Below are 17,704 nucleotides of genomic sequence, written 5' to 3' on the forward strand. Positions count from 1 at the left end.
AAAACTCAGATAGAGAGACTTAGTTTGTGTTTTTTCTTTTTTTGCGTTTTTGAGGCGACGCTAATTGTTTCCGTCTGTTAATAAAAATATTTCAGTCCAGTAACAAATTGAAAACAAGGCGTTCAAGGAGGTCTGCCGCTGCTGTTGCTGCTGTTTATGCAACGCCTCACAACGACAACGACAAAAAGGCAAGGCAAATGCAACAAAATGCAAATTGACATTTACGTGGTTGCAACACCAAAAACGAGCAAAAAACACTAAAGACACTCACACACAAAAGAAAATAAAGGCAGGCAAATAAGGAGCAATACAATGAAATTTTGGCGACACTTTTTTCTCAGTTTCGTTCACGTCATCTTGTGTTAAAGGTCAATGAGTCTCGTTGGGTCGGCGACGATGACAATGATGATGACGATGATGATGATGATGATGATGGTGACGATGATGATGATGATGATGTCGATGACAACATAGGGTTAGTGGACCTGAACCTGGAACTGCTTTTGTTTGCTTGCGCAATTTTGGAATCCGAGCAGGATCATCTAAGTCCAAGTCAGTTCCAAGCCCAAGCAATGTGGCACCATCTTGATGATGATAATGTCAGTCATACCCAAAGACAGGGAGAGAGAAAAACGTGTCGAATGTTGCCATTTTTGGATCTACCATTTAATGTTGCGGGTGGTGCGGCGGTGCGTTTCTTTTATACTGTCTATTTCTTACCTCTTTTCTACTGGCGGCTTTTAAATAATTTGTATGTAACCCCAAGAAGCAAAGACAAAAAAACAATGGGCAATGAAGAAAATGCAGGGCAAGAGAGAACACTTTCCCGTCGTATGGGAAATCTACGAAGCGTATCCAAAAAAAAAAAAACGAAACGAAAAAATCGTTTGAAAATAAACGGGTTGACCTCATTAAGGGGGTTGGGAGTCGAGTTGGAGTTTGGTAAGCAATCAGTAATCAGTGTGGGTAGCAGAGCTTTCAGAAGACGAAAAAAGAACAATAAAATTACAATAATCGCTTTTGGTAATGCTCTTCCAGGAGGGGTCACTAGAACGTGGAATAGAGTGAAGATAGAGCAGAGTAGGGCTAGGGCTAAAGAAAGGGTGATGTGTTCAAGCGAGCATGAGATGATGAACTTGCAGAGACAACTCCCAACAATGACGATGACGCTGAGTTTTCATTTATTTATTTTTTTGGCGAACTTGCGTTGGTTACGCTTTGGCGAATTCTCTCTTTAGAGCTCCCCATCGGCCCGTTCCATCTAGCCAATTCCAATGGGTTTGTTAACCTTCGAAGACACTTGGCCTGGCAGTGCCATGAAATTGGCTCACCGTATGATGATGGTGGGTGATGTGGGTAATGTGGGTGAGATGACGGTGACGGCGACGGCGACGGCGACGGTTAGAGGCTAAATCTCAAAGCAAACAATCAACACACATAACGGCGAAATTTTAAATTAAATGGAGAAATGGAGGAGGAATCGAGTTGAAAGCTTTGTGGGAAAGCAGCAAAAAAACAACAAAAAAATAAATGTCAGAAAAAGCGAAACAAAATGAAAGAGAAAAACTATGCCTACAATAAAATGTTGCAGCAACATTTTGCTAGGACTTTTTATTTGATGGCCTTTCAATTTGTTGTGTCTTTTTTTTCAATGTTAATGGCTCAAATGATTTCTACCGATTTGTGATTTGTTAATGGCTTGAATATTAAGTTACAATTATCCGACAGATTGAACGAAGAGACAAACGGTCCGACACACAATCAACAGCCACTGTCATGGTCACATTTCACTTTCAGCAACATCACATCAATGGGAAATCGTGATGAAATTGATTTGCGGCTCTTTACTTCTTCTTCGGTTTTATTCACAATCATAGTTACCGACAGCTGAGACAGTGGTAAAGGGATGCAAGCGGATAGGGGGGGGGATTAGAGATTATCATTTCTTTATTTTCCTCCCCCTCGGCCACCATTGCCCACTTACCACCTTCCCAATCCTCTTTTTATGCTGCATAATTTTCTCGCTTTCCAGCTATTTTGCATTTTTCCAACCAACAAAAAAAAAAAAAAAACCAAAAAAAAAAAACAACAACAATCGACGAAAAACAGGCATTGGCCATTTGTCTGTCTCTTTTGTGATATTCCACTGTCAAATTGGCGATCGGACAAACTGCTTGAATGCATCTATGTATGTATGTATACTCCCCACTCCAATCTCCTTTTCTACTTACTCCATCAATCTATTCACCTCCCCATTTGCCTCTTTAACACGAAACTGAATTTAATTTGCTTTTCTGTTTCTTCATTTTATTTGCCTCTATTTTGTTGCTGTTGCTGCTATTGTTGTTGCATTTATTTATTTGGCATGTTTGTTGTCTAATTGAGCGAGAAATTGCCGTTGATTGATTGTTTTTGCATGCAATGTTAGCCATTTTATTGCTTTTTGTTTGGGCCATCTATTGTGACTTAGTTTTGCTGAGCAACATCATTTTAAACAACTCCACTTGATACCCAAAGACAAGATACTACAAACATAGATAATTTAATTTGCAAAAGATGTCCCAGAAAACCATCTCAAATGCATATATCCCATAACTTTAGGGTATACAGTTCGATAAAATCATAGTTGTTCTTCATAATTCAACGTTTGGCAAAACTTCAAAATATAGATCATAGAGATTCCTTTTGTTTTTGTTTTTAAATATTACATTTTTAATTATTAAATGTAAAATTCTGATTTCCAATTTGATCAAAATAATTGTGATAACCATCTACGTCTCTCAAGTTACAAATAAAAAGTATTTACACAAGAATTGGTTTTAATTGCAAACAAAATAATCTAAGAAGGCAACATTTTCAGTAAATCCGGCCTTAAGTACATACATATATGTATATAGTATATCCTCATAATAAACGGAAAATATATACATACATATACAGTTGGTAAATATAGTTATAGTTGGTGTTTATATCTTAGAGACCTTAGCATAGCAATAGAATAAAAAAACGTCCATCTTTTAATTAAAACAAATCAACTAAACAAATCAACTAAAAAAAGTGAATAAAGGGAATATTTTTAAAAAGACTTGGCCTTGTTTGCAGTGTTGATCTCTTCTATGGTATGGTTTAACAATCAAAAACTCGTATCAATCAATCTTTTGGCATCTAATCAATTGACTATTACTTCTTCTACAACCTAAATGGGTTTCTAAAAGCCCTTAAGGTGAAAAGCTTGATTTAGAATGGAGTTCTTCGTCTAATCATATTGTAGATTAAAGGGTAATTGTCTTACCGACCTAATTCTCAAATGTAGGTCTATTTAAATGATATTTCATACCTTATGCAGTCAAAAATAAAAATCAAAAAAGAAACAACGAGAGAAGCAATGACCTACTTTTTCGATATTATTACATAGACTAGCTCATGCTATAATTGGTAAAAGGTGGTCTCGTCTAAGCCAAAGTTTCCTTCCATTATCTAATTTTCTCATAATTTTTTCTAAACCTTGTGTATAAAAAATGAGCTATTATAATATTTGCCGCAAGGAATAAATGAAATGTATGCAACAAAAAAGGATTGAAAAAAGAAAAAATGTGCTCCCGGGTGAAAATTAAAGGAAACTCGGTACCTACTTTGGGAACAAAACAAAGATAACGAAATTGAACGAATTTCGGTTTAAACCAGATTACCTCATTAAGTGTCTTATTATAAAGACTAGAAGCAGAAACGATATTATTGCACAGGGAATGAAATACTACTGTAAATAAAGCGATTTCTTAATTCTGCTTTTATATTAAAACGGGAATCAGAGAGAGTTAATTTGTTTTTGCAACATAAATGCCGATATCATTTGGCATCTCAATTACAATGACCCTTTTCTACATTTCATGTGAATGCAAAACTATTCCATTTCGAACTATCACAATATTTGGCTGGTTGTCTATTTACATACATATGTACATATGGTACATGCATGTGGAACAATGAAATTGTCATGTTAATGGTAATTAGTAGCTAATGGGTTCTACGCCATTGCAGATGTTAATTAGCAAAGCTGGAGGCAAACATTCATACTGCTTCTGTTGCATCTTGGAGAATTTGTTGTGCAGTAGTTGACCCTAGTATTGTGTGTTGTGTGTGGTGAATGAGTGAGTGGTTGTCTTTGTTTCCTCTATTGAGTGCCGTACAGATTATAAGCCATTGCAAGAAAATATATATATAAAAAGCAAACTTCAGCTAAATCGAAACTTATTAATTTTCAAACGGGTTAGCCAAAGGCTGTCGATGAGCAGACACACACACACACACAGACACACATTCACACAGGGGCACGGACATGGACGCGGACATGGGCGATCTTTGGCCATGGCCGGCCATTTATCAATTCATGAGCTTGGCATGGTATGGCGGGGCAGGACCGAGAGAGGGGAAAGCCATAAACTAACGAATTGGAAGTGTGAAAAAGTACAGACAGTTTGGGTATGGGAATGGGAAGTAGTAGCATTGCATTAGCTGCACAGGTGTCCATTTAATTGACAGCCAACGAGGCTCACCAGAGCAGACCAAGCGAGCCTGAACATCAATATTTGATGAAGTGTCTGGCGCAATCACAGTGATAACCGTTGAGGGATGCGGGGAGTATTTCAATTTTGTTGGTTTACCTGCCTGCCTGCGTGTCCACTTAGTTAGTCAATTGTATAATAGTCCCTAAAAATCTTGAAATTTATCTTTTTGACTTACCAACCGAATTGATGACATAAGTGGCCGGCGGCTTTAGGACACTGCGTGCAAACGCTCCACGCAGCACCTCAAGTGCGCATGGCTCGGCGGTGACCAACAGCATTCCAGGTGCCACATGACCGGCATATTTGAGGGCACGTGTGGCAGCAGTCAGTGGACCATTCCACCAGCATTGTGCATTAGCGGCCAGAAAGTTCTGTAGAGAAAAGACAGCACAAGAAGAAGATTTTAAAGATGAGTCACGGGTAAAGAGTAGAACTGTGTTGTTTATGTCTTATTATGTAGAAGGAAGTGGCATGCATAACTTAGGTAGATGTTCAGATTAAAATAACTGTTGTAGCAGTTGGTAAAAACGGTTAAAAGCGCCGCTCTCTTAAGACAAAGCGGAAGTTCAATGGGTGTTGAACAAGCCCAGCCTTCAATCTCATCAGCTAATTGACAAATTGCAGTGCACCAAGTGGCATAATTGGTGGCAAACTGTCTGTCTGCCAGCCCATCCATCTATCCAGTTAGCCAGCCTAGCTGTTTTAAGAATTACCCATCTCTCTCTCTCTCTCTGATGGTGGGCGTGACAAATCCCGCAATCGGGGTCTTGGCAACCATCAATTAACCAAAGCGGATTGTTACACGCCCCATGACGAAAAAAAAACAGAAACCACACACACACACCATCAATGAAACCATCTTAGAGGCGCCACAAAAGCAAAATGCAAATCCTTAACACGTTCTGACCGACTTGCAAAAATCATATACCCAATGTAGAGCCAATCTTTGGTGGTTGTGGCGATGATGCTGCTGCTGCAACTGCTGCCTCGGAGGCAGCAAATAAATGTCCAATTTGTGCTGTGACAGGAACACTTGAGGCACGTTTTCGATGTAAACATGGTCCAAAAAAAGGGTCGAAACCAAAAAGTCAAACACAAAAACAATACGTATACATACATATATGCGAAGGGGAATAATTGTTCGACGATGATGACGAATGTAAGAATACCCTGTAATCAATTCAAAAAAGTGAATTGAAGTGACCGTGCAAGAGATTTACAAAGCTCACAACCCGAAATATATCAACTCTTTAGTAAAGATTTCAGGTAAAATAAATATGCCCTAACATATGACAACGTTTCCAGGGTATACAATACGATGAAGGAAATGCACTCAGGTTTAAAGTGCAAGCTGAATAGGGTTTTTTTCTGTTTTTAGCCGCCGGAGTTTCACGCTCTCTGCCCATGCTCTGTCGCTAATGAACATCACCCAGTTTGAATATTTGACCTTTTTCTGGCTATGGAATGGCAGATGAAATAGATGGATGTTTGCGATGGTTAGTTCGTTCGTTTGGGACAACTTTGCCATTTCTTTGTGGTCACTCCTTTTGGGCTTTAATGTCGCCAACTTGATGCCTGATGCTGACTCTTGGTGGTGTCTCTTATACAATAGTTGAACCATTCACGGCGGCGACTCTCCTCGCCCCAGGGTTTACAATTAATGTGGAAAGACAGATGGATGTAGAGAAGGCGCGGAAATTAACTCGTCATTGCTTGCCTTCGAGGCAAACATCGGCAACATTTAGCGTCATCTCCAAATGGGCGGCTTTACCTGTCACGCGTTCCATTATTATCTATGCAATCATAGCTGGACCTAAGAGTATGAGTTTTGAGTCTGGGCCTCGGTCTGGGCCTTGGCCTGGGCTACGGATCAATTTTAGTGCCGCATCATTGCCATACAAGCGCCCAGACGACAGACACGAGACCAAAATGCCAAGACAATCATCATCAAAGGCCTACTTATAAAGGCTTTAAGCATTGAGTTACGGCTGGGGGGTGGTGTGGGGATTGGTTGGGTTAAAACTTACGGTTTCATCGTGGCTTTTTTTATTTTGGTATTTTTGTATTTATTTCGGAAGTATGCGAAACTTTTAATAATCAAATCAAATGCCCAAACCGTTTGTTCGTTTGCGGTATATGAAAGTAATTTTCTCTTGAAAAGTCACTTAAAAAGTTTCGTTAGTTGTTGTTGTTATTGTTGTTTTTGGATGGCTTTCATTGGAACTTTTACTTAATTTCATGTAATAGAAAACTATCCAACGAAACTCCCACAAATAATAATATTTTTAAGTTGAAAGAAACAAACACACACACACACACACAAACAAACGACCGAAACTATCACCAAAGAGTCTGTGGCAGGGGCAGGCAAGGCAGAGTAAGAGTCGAGCAAAGTCAAGAGTGGCAGGCAGGCGGACGGACGGACTGTCTTTGTATCTCATGTGGGGAGTTGAGATATGTGGCTGCCGTTTGAAGAGACCTCTTTCGTATGTGTCTGTGTGTGTGTGTGTGTCAGTGTGTGCCGCATAAAAAGATAATAACAATATATGTATGTACAAACAAATGCGCAGTGAGGCAGCAGCGGCAGCATCAACAACAGCAGCAGCTTCAAATGCCCCTCTGCTGCTGCCTACTGCGGACTTGGAGCTTAATAGAGTTATGATGAAGTATAATAATCCTTGACCTTTCCACTAACGAACATCAAGTTGCAGCCAGTCGTTTCGGAGCCCAACAATTTCAAAAACAGCAACAACAACTTAGGCACAAGTCAAAAGCATATTTGTGTGCTGTTGTTTTTTGTATATTTTTTTGGTTATTATTATTTGTTGTTGTTGTTGTCGTGGTGGTTGTCTTTGGGGACCCTTCATTTGACTTTAAAAGCGGCATTTACTTTTCGCAAATCAAAAAACATGTACATATACGATTAAATCATCTTTTTTCTAAAGCTCACTAGCAAATGAGAAAGCTGAAAGAAGTAGCAATGGAAGGCATATAGTAAATATATGTAAATTGGTGAGAAGTCAACAAAAAATAAAAGTATTGGCTTAACCAATTAACACCATTCAAAACTGATCTAATGAAAACCTAAAGCTTTACCCCCATCATCATTATCATCATCATCATTGATTCTTTTAGAAAAGAAAAAATTTAATTTTACTAAAATAATACAGGGCTGGATTTAAGACAGGCCAAGCGGGGCTACGCTAAAAACGGGACTGGCAAAATGTAGACTCCTTTGGGAAATGGTTTCTCCTCGTTTACTGGAAACTTTTTTCTAAATACCTAATAATAACTCTACCTTAAGAAAACATTTTTTAACCCTGTTAACTCCATTGTCAGTGATAAACTGCGTCAGAGATTTGAATCTACAGGACTATTGCCCATTTGAATGCATTACGCCTTGGCAGTTTACCACAGTTAAATCCCAGGTTCGCTTGCCATATCTAAGTCCTGTCATCATTGTTTATTCTAGAATAGTTGTATCCCCTTTCTATTTGTGGATGTTAGGGGGTTGTGGGTGTGTGTGGGCTGCTCTGAGACAATAAAACTTAGCGCCTGTACGGATGAATCGTTTGCCAAGTAAACATAAATACAGGGAACGGACGGCAACTACGACTGCCACTACGACTACAAATCCAATCAATGCTGCAACTAAGATAAGGATACGAATTGCATTGGAGCCGCAAACTATGAGTAGTACTTATGTTTGAAACGAAGGATGGGCGGGGAACTCTAACTCTTAACTGACGCCCACTTCAAACGCAATGAATTGAATTGAATTGGGAACAAGCAACCCCATGGTTGGTATGGCAAAGGAAAAGTGGAAGATGAAAGGCTGACTGACTGACCAACGTCTGTTGCAATTTGCACTATACTTAAGCCTGGGCCCTGCTTTTGATTTGCTTTTGGTCAGTGGACCGTAGCATACAGTCCTTGGGCCGGTTATCGGGAATGGGGTTAAGGGATGGTTGCAGCAGCAGCTAGCGGGGAGGATTTCCAGGTTCAATGACCAGAAATCTACAGCAAATCTACTCTTGGCTAAACATGCGATTTGTTTTATTAGTTTTTTCCCCCGACCAACCAAAAAAAGAAAATTCCGAGTCCATTCTCTCTCCTTTGGCTATAAATAAATTGCCAGCGAGGCCAGCTGTTGGCAAAAGTCCTATTTCGATTCCAAGTTTTAGCAATTGATGACATTTCCTAGAGTCCTGGTTCTCCTGCAAAAAAAAAACTTTTTGGCAACTCTTTATTGCGATCGTTGTTGTTGTTGCTTTTCTCAGCAATTAATAAAAAATATACTATATACATATAAATGTAAATAGATATACATATGTACATATATTGTAGAAACCCCGAGGTTCGTTGCATTGTCTTGCGTCGTCGTTTTTTGTTTTGCCTGTCTCCGTTTGCTGGAAAACTTTTGCAATTGCAAAACTTCTAACAAACAAAACGTAAAACGAAACTAAAAACTATGTGAAATAAAAACAAGAGGCAAATAAAAGTTGGCAGCTCGACTGACAGATACTCTGTATTAAAATTTTTAGAATTTGTTTCGTCAAAACTTATGTCTATTGAATTTAAAGCTAATGAAAAACTGAAAAAAATCTAGTGAATTCATAGTTTCTCCAAATGGAAAACTTTTCCTGTCTATTGCATTCAAATACTTTAATAGGCTATGAGTAAAGGGTATGAAACGGGAAAAAAACGAGCGCCAATTGCTAAAATATCAGCTGTAAAAAATCAGCGCCTCAATTTAAAACTGAAGCGTGAAAAGTCTATTAGGACGGTTGACGACGCCGACGACGAGGCGAAAAGCCGACGTTTGGGAACTGCTGGAAGGCAACTGTGGGAACAATCAAGTGTGCTTAACTAATCCCCACCAACCCCGTGCGCCCGCCGCCCATGCTCCACACTCTACCCCCGTTACATATATTTGGTCTTTTTTTTAACTGCACCTGTGAAAAGCAAAATAAAAAATAAAAAAAAAGTGTTCTGAGGCTGCTTTTGAATTTGATTTGTTGCAATTGTTATTGGGTGTTGCTTTGTTGTCTTTTTGGCGTTGAAGCTTTGTTGGCACTTGCTGAAATGTCTGGTCGGTTTGATATTGGCCTGACTCTAACTCTGGTACTCAGTCTGGGCCTGGGTCGTCTTTTGTACTTTGTACTTGCTAACTCTGCCATTGTCTGTCATTCATTTGCTATAAAGCTAGTTAAATAGAATGGTCTATACACACACACACACATACACACCAAATAGGGAAACACTATTCCGGTGTCTAGCATTTAGCACGCAATTTATATATACATATCTAACTAACTATCTACCTACTCATATATAGCATATTCATAAGATATATATACATACATATATAATACGTATATATGCTGTTTGTCATTCAATCAATGTGGCAATCATGCAATATATTCATCGTTGTTGTTGTTGTTTCCATGTGACTAAACTAATGAGAAATTTTTAGTTGCTTCTGCTTAAACAATTAGAATTGAATTCGCCATGATACACAACTTTAGTTTAATGATTTATCATTAAAAATTGAAAAAAAAAAGTAATTAAACCAACAACATGCCATATTATTACACATTATTAATGAATTAATCAGATAAATTTATAAGTATTATACGTATACTTTTTATTTTCATCTTTATGAGAATCTTTCTAAAAGTAATTGTCTCAGCTCTATATTGTGTACAAGAACAACGTGAAGGACCCTTAAATTTTGCAAAAGTAGTATTGGGATTTATGGGATCAAAATACTTTTCCGATTTCCAACTAGGAATTGTAGTAACGTTTTGTTATTAATTATTTTTAATTATTCTAAATAATTATTGCAAATTATAAACTTATTTGTTGGTTTGTGGTTAATAGAACTTAAACAAGCTTTAGAAATTTCGAAAAAAAAAAAACAACTATCAGCCCCAATATCGTTTCCAAGTGAAATGTCAATCGTTTTCGAAGCTATATATGAACATATATGTACGTACATATAATTATCATGGTAGAAATATGTTTTAAGTTAACAAATTGACCAAATTATGCGGAATGGGAACGTGAGAACAGGCTTAATAATTCGAAAGTATGTAGATTAAAATTAAGAATATAGCTTTACATCCATAGAAAAAAATGTGCATCTAATAAATTTAAGTTAAATTGTTTACCACAAGTTTTCACTCTAGCTCTAGCATTATACTTACATACATACATATGTACATACATTGAATCAATTAGAGTTATAAATTTTTGCATGCATTGCAATCTGAACTAATCTTTTCATTCTCTAACGAAAACCTATATTGATGGGTTTTTAATAACATAAGATAAGATATTTAATATAAATATTGGATAAAACTTTTCTGAGTTATTTATTGTATGTAAGTTTCTTGCAAATTACTCTTCTTTGAATTGTATACTATTTGTATATATGTAAAATAAATGTTTATATCTGACGTATCTAATATAAAAACTAGTGCATGTAATCAAATAAACTAATTTAAAATACTTAAATAATGTTTCTAAACAAATATAAATATATCTTCCTAAAGATTTAAACATTTAAAATAGTTGTTGGTTTTATGATTACTTTCATGTATTTTTCAATTTATTTAAATCAAATTAAATCAACCAAATTAAATCTATAAGTGAAACAGAAGGAAATGGCAAAAGGAGCAGCAGGGACAATTGAACAAAAATGGAGTCTTACGCTTTAAAGAATAAGGGACATTCCATTGTAAAGAAAGGTTCTCACTTTGATTTGGTTTTTGGCCCATTGCCTCAGCACTTATACTAACAAGCCAATTCTAAACGTCGTGGTTGAACAACGTTTTACAAAAGTTTTTCAAATGCAATTTAAACACATTTTACGATAGCAAAGCGAAAAAATACTGTTAAAACTCATATGTTGTTATTGTTGTTGTTGGCTGGCAATTACCTGTCGCCTGGCGTGACCAAAACAAAGCTTCAACTTGAACTCAAGCTGTTGCTGCTGCCACTGGACACCGAGCAAAACCAATACCAAAAAAAAAAAAAAAACCAACTGAAATCCAAGGCGACCTTGCCGCCGTCTCTCGACTCTAGACTGGCTTGCTTACATAATGAGTGAGTGAGTGAGTGAGTAACACAAACAAGTGGCAAGTGGCACAGACGTAGAGACGTGGAAGCTCTTAAGACATGACGAGAAGAGGCGAGGTGGAGCAAATAGTTTGCCTTCTGCTGAACTAAAGCACGGTTCAATGTTTGTCAATTAAATTAGTCGATCATCGCCAATCACAATGAAAATCAATCACAAAAGCTCACACACACAACACACACACACACACACACACGCACACATCATACACACGTAAAGCAATTATAGTCAATAATAATAAATAAATAAACAAACACAAAAAGACGGGCGACAAAAATGCATGCGTTTAAATGTTGCAACATCAAATCAAAACCAAAGCAAACCAAACCAAACCAATCGAATTGTCGTTGTTCAATTCTATTAAACTCAATCAAAGCAATTGAAGATGCTTTATATGAAAAGAGAGAGTGAAAGAGTGTGATACAGTGGCGAGGGGTGTGGTTCAGGGAGGGGATTGGAGGGGCTATCAACAATTTAAATCTGTTTTTGTTAGTGCCGCGTGCCGATAAATCAATTTACTCGGCTCGCCTCTGTCGTCTGTCCGGACTTTGGCTTCATTTTCATTTTTTTCCCCATTTTTTCTTTGTTTGATTATGTGGCAAGAGCTTAACAAGCTGCAAGTTGAATGCAAGTGCGGATGGAGCTGAGTGGAGTCAGTGGAGGAAGGCCAACACTGCCACTTACGATGTTCTCACTTATGTATGTACTTTCCCTTTTTTTATTTTCAAACGATGAACAAAACGCATTCTAAAAGTGTTCATTGCCAATTTTATGCATTTTACATTGCAGTTTATGTGTTTTTCTCCCACACTTCGATCGCCCCTGCCCCCTCTCTCCATCTTGCTTACTCTGTCTGATTCCATTTCCATGCCTTTCCATTCGTTTTTTTTTTTTTTTTTTTTTTTGAGACAGATGACGCCATTTGTTCGCATCCGTTGAGCTATTTCAGAAAACTTGTTGCAAGTTTATTAATTTGAAAAACAAGTTAAGTTGATTTAGGTGAAGTCATTTGCGTGCAAAAAATACACAAAAAACCACACAGCAACAACGTTAACAAAACGGTTCAGAGATCACTTTTTTGGTGGTGGGGTGGTGCTGGAGTTGTGGTGCGGTGGGGTGCTAGGGGACTAGCGAATGGGGAGAGGGGTCACTGAGAGAGATCAGAGTTGTACCTTGGTGGAGTGTGTATATGTATGTACGTATGTTTGTTTGTTTGTACGACACAGAGTCAGTTGGCAAATAATAAAAATTCATTTTATACGCCGGAAAATTGACTTTAGTTAGAGTGAGTCGCGGCCTTAAATCATTCTTCTCACTGAGCTGATGGCATTTAAAGCTTTGACTAAAACGCGACTGGGGCAACAAAAACCATAACCGAAAACAACAAAAAAATAAAAATAAACAACTGAGTCGATTTTAATATGTTTGACTATAAAAGCAGTCACGGATGTGGAGTGCGGCAGAGTCCCCAAAAAAAGCAATCAAGAACAAGTTTCCAGAAGTTGACTAGAATTACATAGATACATACATACATATATACATACATATGTATGAATGCAATTAAATTTAATATCTCTAAATTAGGTTTAATTTAAATTAATTTTCACATTAGATAACAGAAATTATCTTATATAATTTGTAATTACCTACTAATCATAGTCTAAATAAATAAATAAATAAAATATCTTATATAAAAGTATAGACATATTCATAGGGACAACTTAAATCAGTATAAAGCGGTGAAAAGATGACGCTAACAGAGCTAAATCTCAGGGAGAGAGGGAGATACGAAGTAGATACATAGCTGCCAACTAGAAATATCTCAATATCTGCAAACAAATCTGCATTCTGTTGAAAAATACATAAATCAAAGCCCTTATCATGGGAAAATTAGCATTGTGATGTATTAAAGTTCTGGTCCCTCAGAAAATAATAAAATGAATAAAAATAGACTAGACATGCCCACGGATCTTTAGAGATTAAAGATGATTGGACGCTCCGCTGGTTGAAGGACCAATTGATCCTTTGTTGATGTTAAAATTGAATAGATTTTTGAAAAAGTAACAGCAAAACAAACAAAAAGGGAGAGACTTCTAAAAGAGTTTTATTAAATACTCGTTTCGTAATTATTTCAGACAAAATTCAAATAGAATTGAAATTGAGCAATTGAGAAAGCGGAATGAAAATCTAGAAAAAACATCATGAATTATGTTTTCCCCAATCAAAGCTCGATTCTGGAAAGGCACACACAGTTACACATGTTAATACATACATATATGATCCGAATCTGTTAAGCAAAAACAGTTTTGTAATTCCATTCATTTTTCTGTTTAAAATCATTCCTCACACCCGTTGTTGGCCCATATGGCCATAGGCCATAATAAAACTATCTACATACATACATACATATATATTAAATTAATTAAAAATTTTATGGTTATGCCATCTTTTTTTTCTTTATATAATAATTCTTAGCCGTTTTCCTGTCTGTCTGTTTATATGCTAAAGTTATGGTCAATTGTAAATATGTATTATTTTATGCTGTATAAATTGTGTTTGTGTTTTGCTTCCCATAATTTCCATAAGAATTACACAAGTTTGTGTTTTGTAGAGTTAATTTTTTATTATACATATATATATATATTTTTTTTTTTTTTTTTTTTTATTATTATGGCACTCCCAGAAAACTTAATTTCCAACACCGGAAACGCTTCAAAACTTGTCTTTAACTGCGCCTTAATAAAAACAAACAGAAAAGAAGAAATAGGAAGAAACCTTTTTGTCACCCTTCAATAAGAATAATTTACACTTCATTGCATATGGACATTTAAAAGATTTTCATTTGAATGATAAAATACAAATAACTTACTGACTGACTGACTGACTGACTGATTGATGGACTGATGAACAGACTGACTAACTACTCATAACTTATCGCTTGCTTGAATGACCACGAAGAAAATTCGTACAATTTTTGTTGTTTCTTTTCCTCTCCATTCATTCAATAACTTCCAACTGACTTCCCCATTTCGGGGGTAAAGGCAAAGTTTTAACTCGTAAATATTTCAATAATTTCACGCAGAGTTAGTGGCCCAAATTAAAACTGTAAATGGTTTATGCTTGGCCCTTATTTAATAATCATCTTCTTCGTCTCTCCTTCTCCCTCTCTCACACACTTGCTTGGCTCATTGTCATTGTACCCCCCGCGTAGTCGTATTCAGGGCACGCTCCGGTCTCTTATCTCTGCTTAACTCCGAAGCACGTAATATTAATTAGCTCACACACACAGTCGCACACACACATCGAGTGTGTATTCTGACTCCGTTGAGTCTTACTTCTGATATTTTTTTGATTTTATTTTTTGGGTTTTTTTTTTTTGGATTTTTATGAATGTTCGTTTTGTAATTTCTGTATGCGGTGTAAAATGCATAAACCAAAAAGCATTGTTCAATTCAGTCAAGGGAATTGAAATGAATGTGTACTAAAAGCGACATTTTTAAATGTTTTTTTTTTTTACGCTTTTGTAAAAAGAGCAAAACTGAAAAACAAACTGAAAATAACATGACAAAAATCGAAAACAACGAATGGAAAAAAAGTGCGGTCTGCCTTTTGATGTTCAATTTTTTCACTGAAAATTAAAATTAGTTGGTATTGTCAAAAAAAAATGCCGGTGAATTGAGTGAGTGGGTCTAAAAATAGACTTCAAGTAATTTAAGTAAAGTAAAGTTAATTTTGTTTAGTTATGTATATACACATTATGAATGAACATAACCAACTGTTTGGTCGAATTGTCTATGATACCTTCGTTTGCAATTGTGCAATGGATGGAGTTAAAAAAGAATGGCTTTTAGCCCTATGTTCAACAATTGGGCTGGAAGTCTGGTCCTGGACCTTTTTGCATTTTGGCTAATTCGACTTACTGGTAAAATTTATAAAACTGAATTGAAAAAGAAGAAAAAAAAGGATTGAAAAAAATACTTTTTGGGTCTGGCTCAGAGACTGATTAAGGTGTAGTTGTTTGTTTTAGTGGTGATAAGGTAATATTAGCTCTTTAAGGTAAAACATCGTTTTCCCGTATTTCCATCAACTGGACCCTATACTATTAAAAAGTCCTACCATAAGTTGTAGGTATAGTAAAACTAAATAAAATATATAATTAATAGACTTCTGGGCCTGGGTGACAGCAAGCTATGTTTACGAAAATGTATCTTCCACTTCTTTCACTTATTAGCTTCTTCCCTAAGTTATGTGTTAAACCCCAAAAGCAAGGGTACAAATTTCGAAATGTAGATGGAAATCATAAATGCAAGGATGTGGCTAACTCAGCGAAATTCAAACGGGGTTAAAAGTCCACTCTTGGCCTAGGATATTAGGATTTGACTTACTTATTTCATGGAATTAAAATATGCAAAATGAATTGAGTCGATCGGCAGGGTCTTAAGATCTTACCCAAATGAGCGAGAAAATAAAATTGCCAAACAAAATTCTTGCTAGCCACAATTTATTATAATTAAAATACAGGTTTCCTTTTGTTTTAATTTTAAATTTATCCACATCCGATTATATATGTACATGTATGTCCATATGTTTATTATGATCATGTGATGCGAGTTCTATGAAAGGAATAAACCTATTCGTAATAAACGTTTAATTTACAAGAAACTGCAATTATATTAACTGTTCCAGTTTGAGCTAGCATCACGATGGATTCCTATGTATGAAATAGAAATCTTCTTTTTTCTTAGCTATGAAAACTTAAACAAAATTCTGATATATAATCTCGTCCCCTTTTATGTAATGCACAATTTTCAAATAGTTTTAATTAGAAGTTTGCAATTTAAAGTTTATATCAAACTTTCACAACATTTTTGTTTTGTATCATGTATCAAAACTTATTTTTGTAAATATAATTTGCGCATAAATGGGAATGGGGGGGACCTTAAAACCTGCATATGGGATGGGGGGGAGGGTACCGACTATTCGAATATATGGCAAATTAATGAATTTTTAATTCTATCCCTCCTTTTGTTTGTTTGCTCATTTGTGTGTGGAGAGTGTTGATGCCACACATTAATTAGCACTTCAAACTTGAACTTGCTGCCTGTGCCTATACCTGGGTGTGACGTCATTAGGGTAATTTGTGCAATAAACAATGAAAAATGACAACAATAAAATTCAGCCACCGAAAAAGTGAATAACATCAGTAGTAACAATAAAAAAAAAACGAACAACAAAAACGACGAATAATTTTAAATTCAAATTTTTTTTGAGGCAAAACGTGTTGGAAAATAAAAATGAACAAAACAAACGATGTTCGCCTTCAAAGCGATCGCCTTTCAGCGACTTCTACACTAAGAAGCGATTTATGATGCTCTGCGGCTCACAAGTTCCATGAACTCATAAGTTATTTGAATTTCTGCTTATCTATGGGTTTTCACTTCCTCCTCTTGTCGAAGGGCAAGAAGCAAAAACGAAAAAATAATATCAAACCAAAGGCCAAAAGAAAAGTTTTGCCAGCCAAAAAGTTCTTTCTACCTAAAGGGTCATCAATATAAAGAAGCACGAAGACGAAACTAGAAGCCAGAGACATTGCCGCCACCAAAGTTGCAATTTAAAGGGCAAACGTTGCAGTTGCAGTTGCAAGTTAGTGATGGTGCCGGTGCCTTGTCTAGTCTAGCTGACGCCTGGATAAGAAAAAAACATTTTTGCCGCTATTCATACACATGCAGACAACCTGGATGAGAGTCGTTCCAACAGATTGGTTTTGTCATGGGAAATGGTCACATAAATTGCAATGAAAAGAAGTCTATTCTTTATTTTTTTTTACCTGTAACCGTAACCACCCACAGAGGCGACCTTGAGAACAGACAATTACACATACGGCCCCCAACTCCTTCCCTCACCCAACGCTGCAGAAATTTATCACCATTCTTCTTCTAGAAGTCTCTATATATAATTACATACATACATACATATACATATGCATCTAGATACATTG

General features: G+C 36.4%; 1 protein-coding gene across 1 annotated transcript in view; it reads right to left on the reverse strand.

Annotated features, from left to right (window-relative positions):
- Positions 1–17,704, reverse strand: part of ko (Stork-head domain-containing protein knockout) — a 75,321-nt gene that overhangs the window by 10,577 nt on the left and 47,040 nt on the right. Inside the window, 1 exon segment of the mRNA XM_068291716.1 lies at positions 4,741–4,936. Coding sequence (XP_068147817.1) covers positions 4,741–4,936 — 196 coding nt within the window.

The sequence above is a fragment of the Drosophila tropicalis genome, unplaced genomic scaffold (genome assembly GCF_018151085.1).
Source record: "Drosophila tropicalis isolate 14030-0801.00 unplaced genomic scaffold, ASM1815108v1 contig_1190, whole genome shotgun sequence".
NCBI classification, from domain to species: domain Eukaryota; kingdom Metazoa; phylum Arthropoda; class Insecta; order Diptera; family Drosophilidae; genus Drosophila; species Drosophila tropicalis.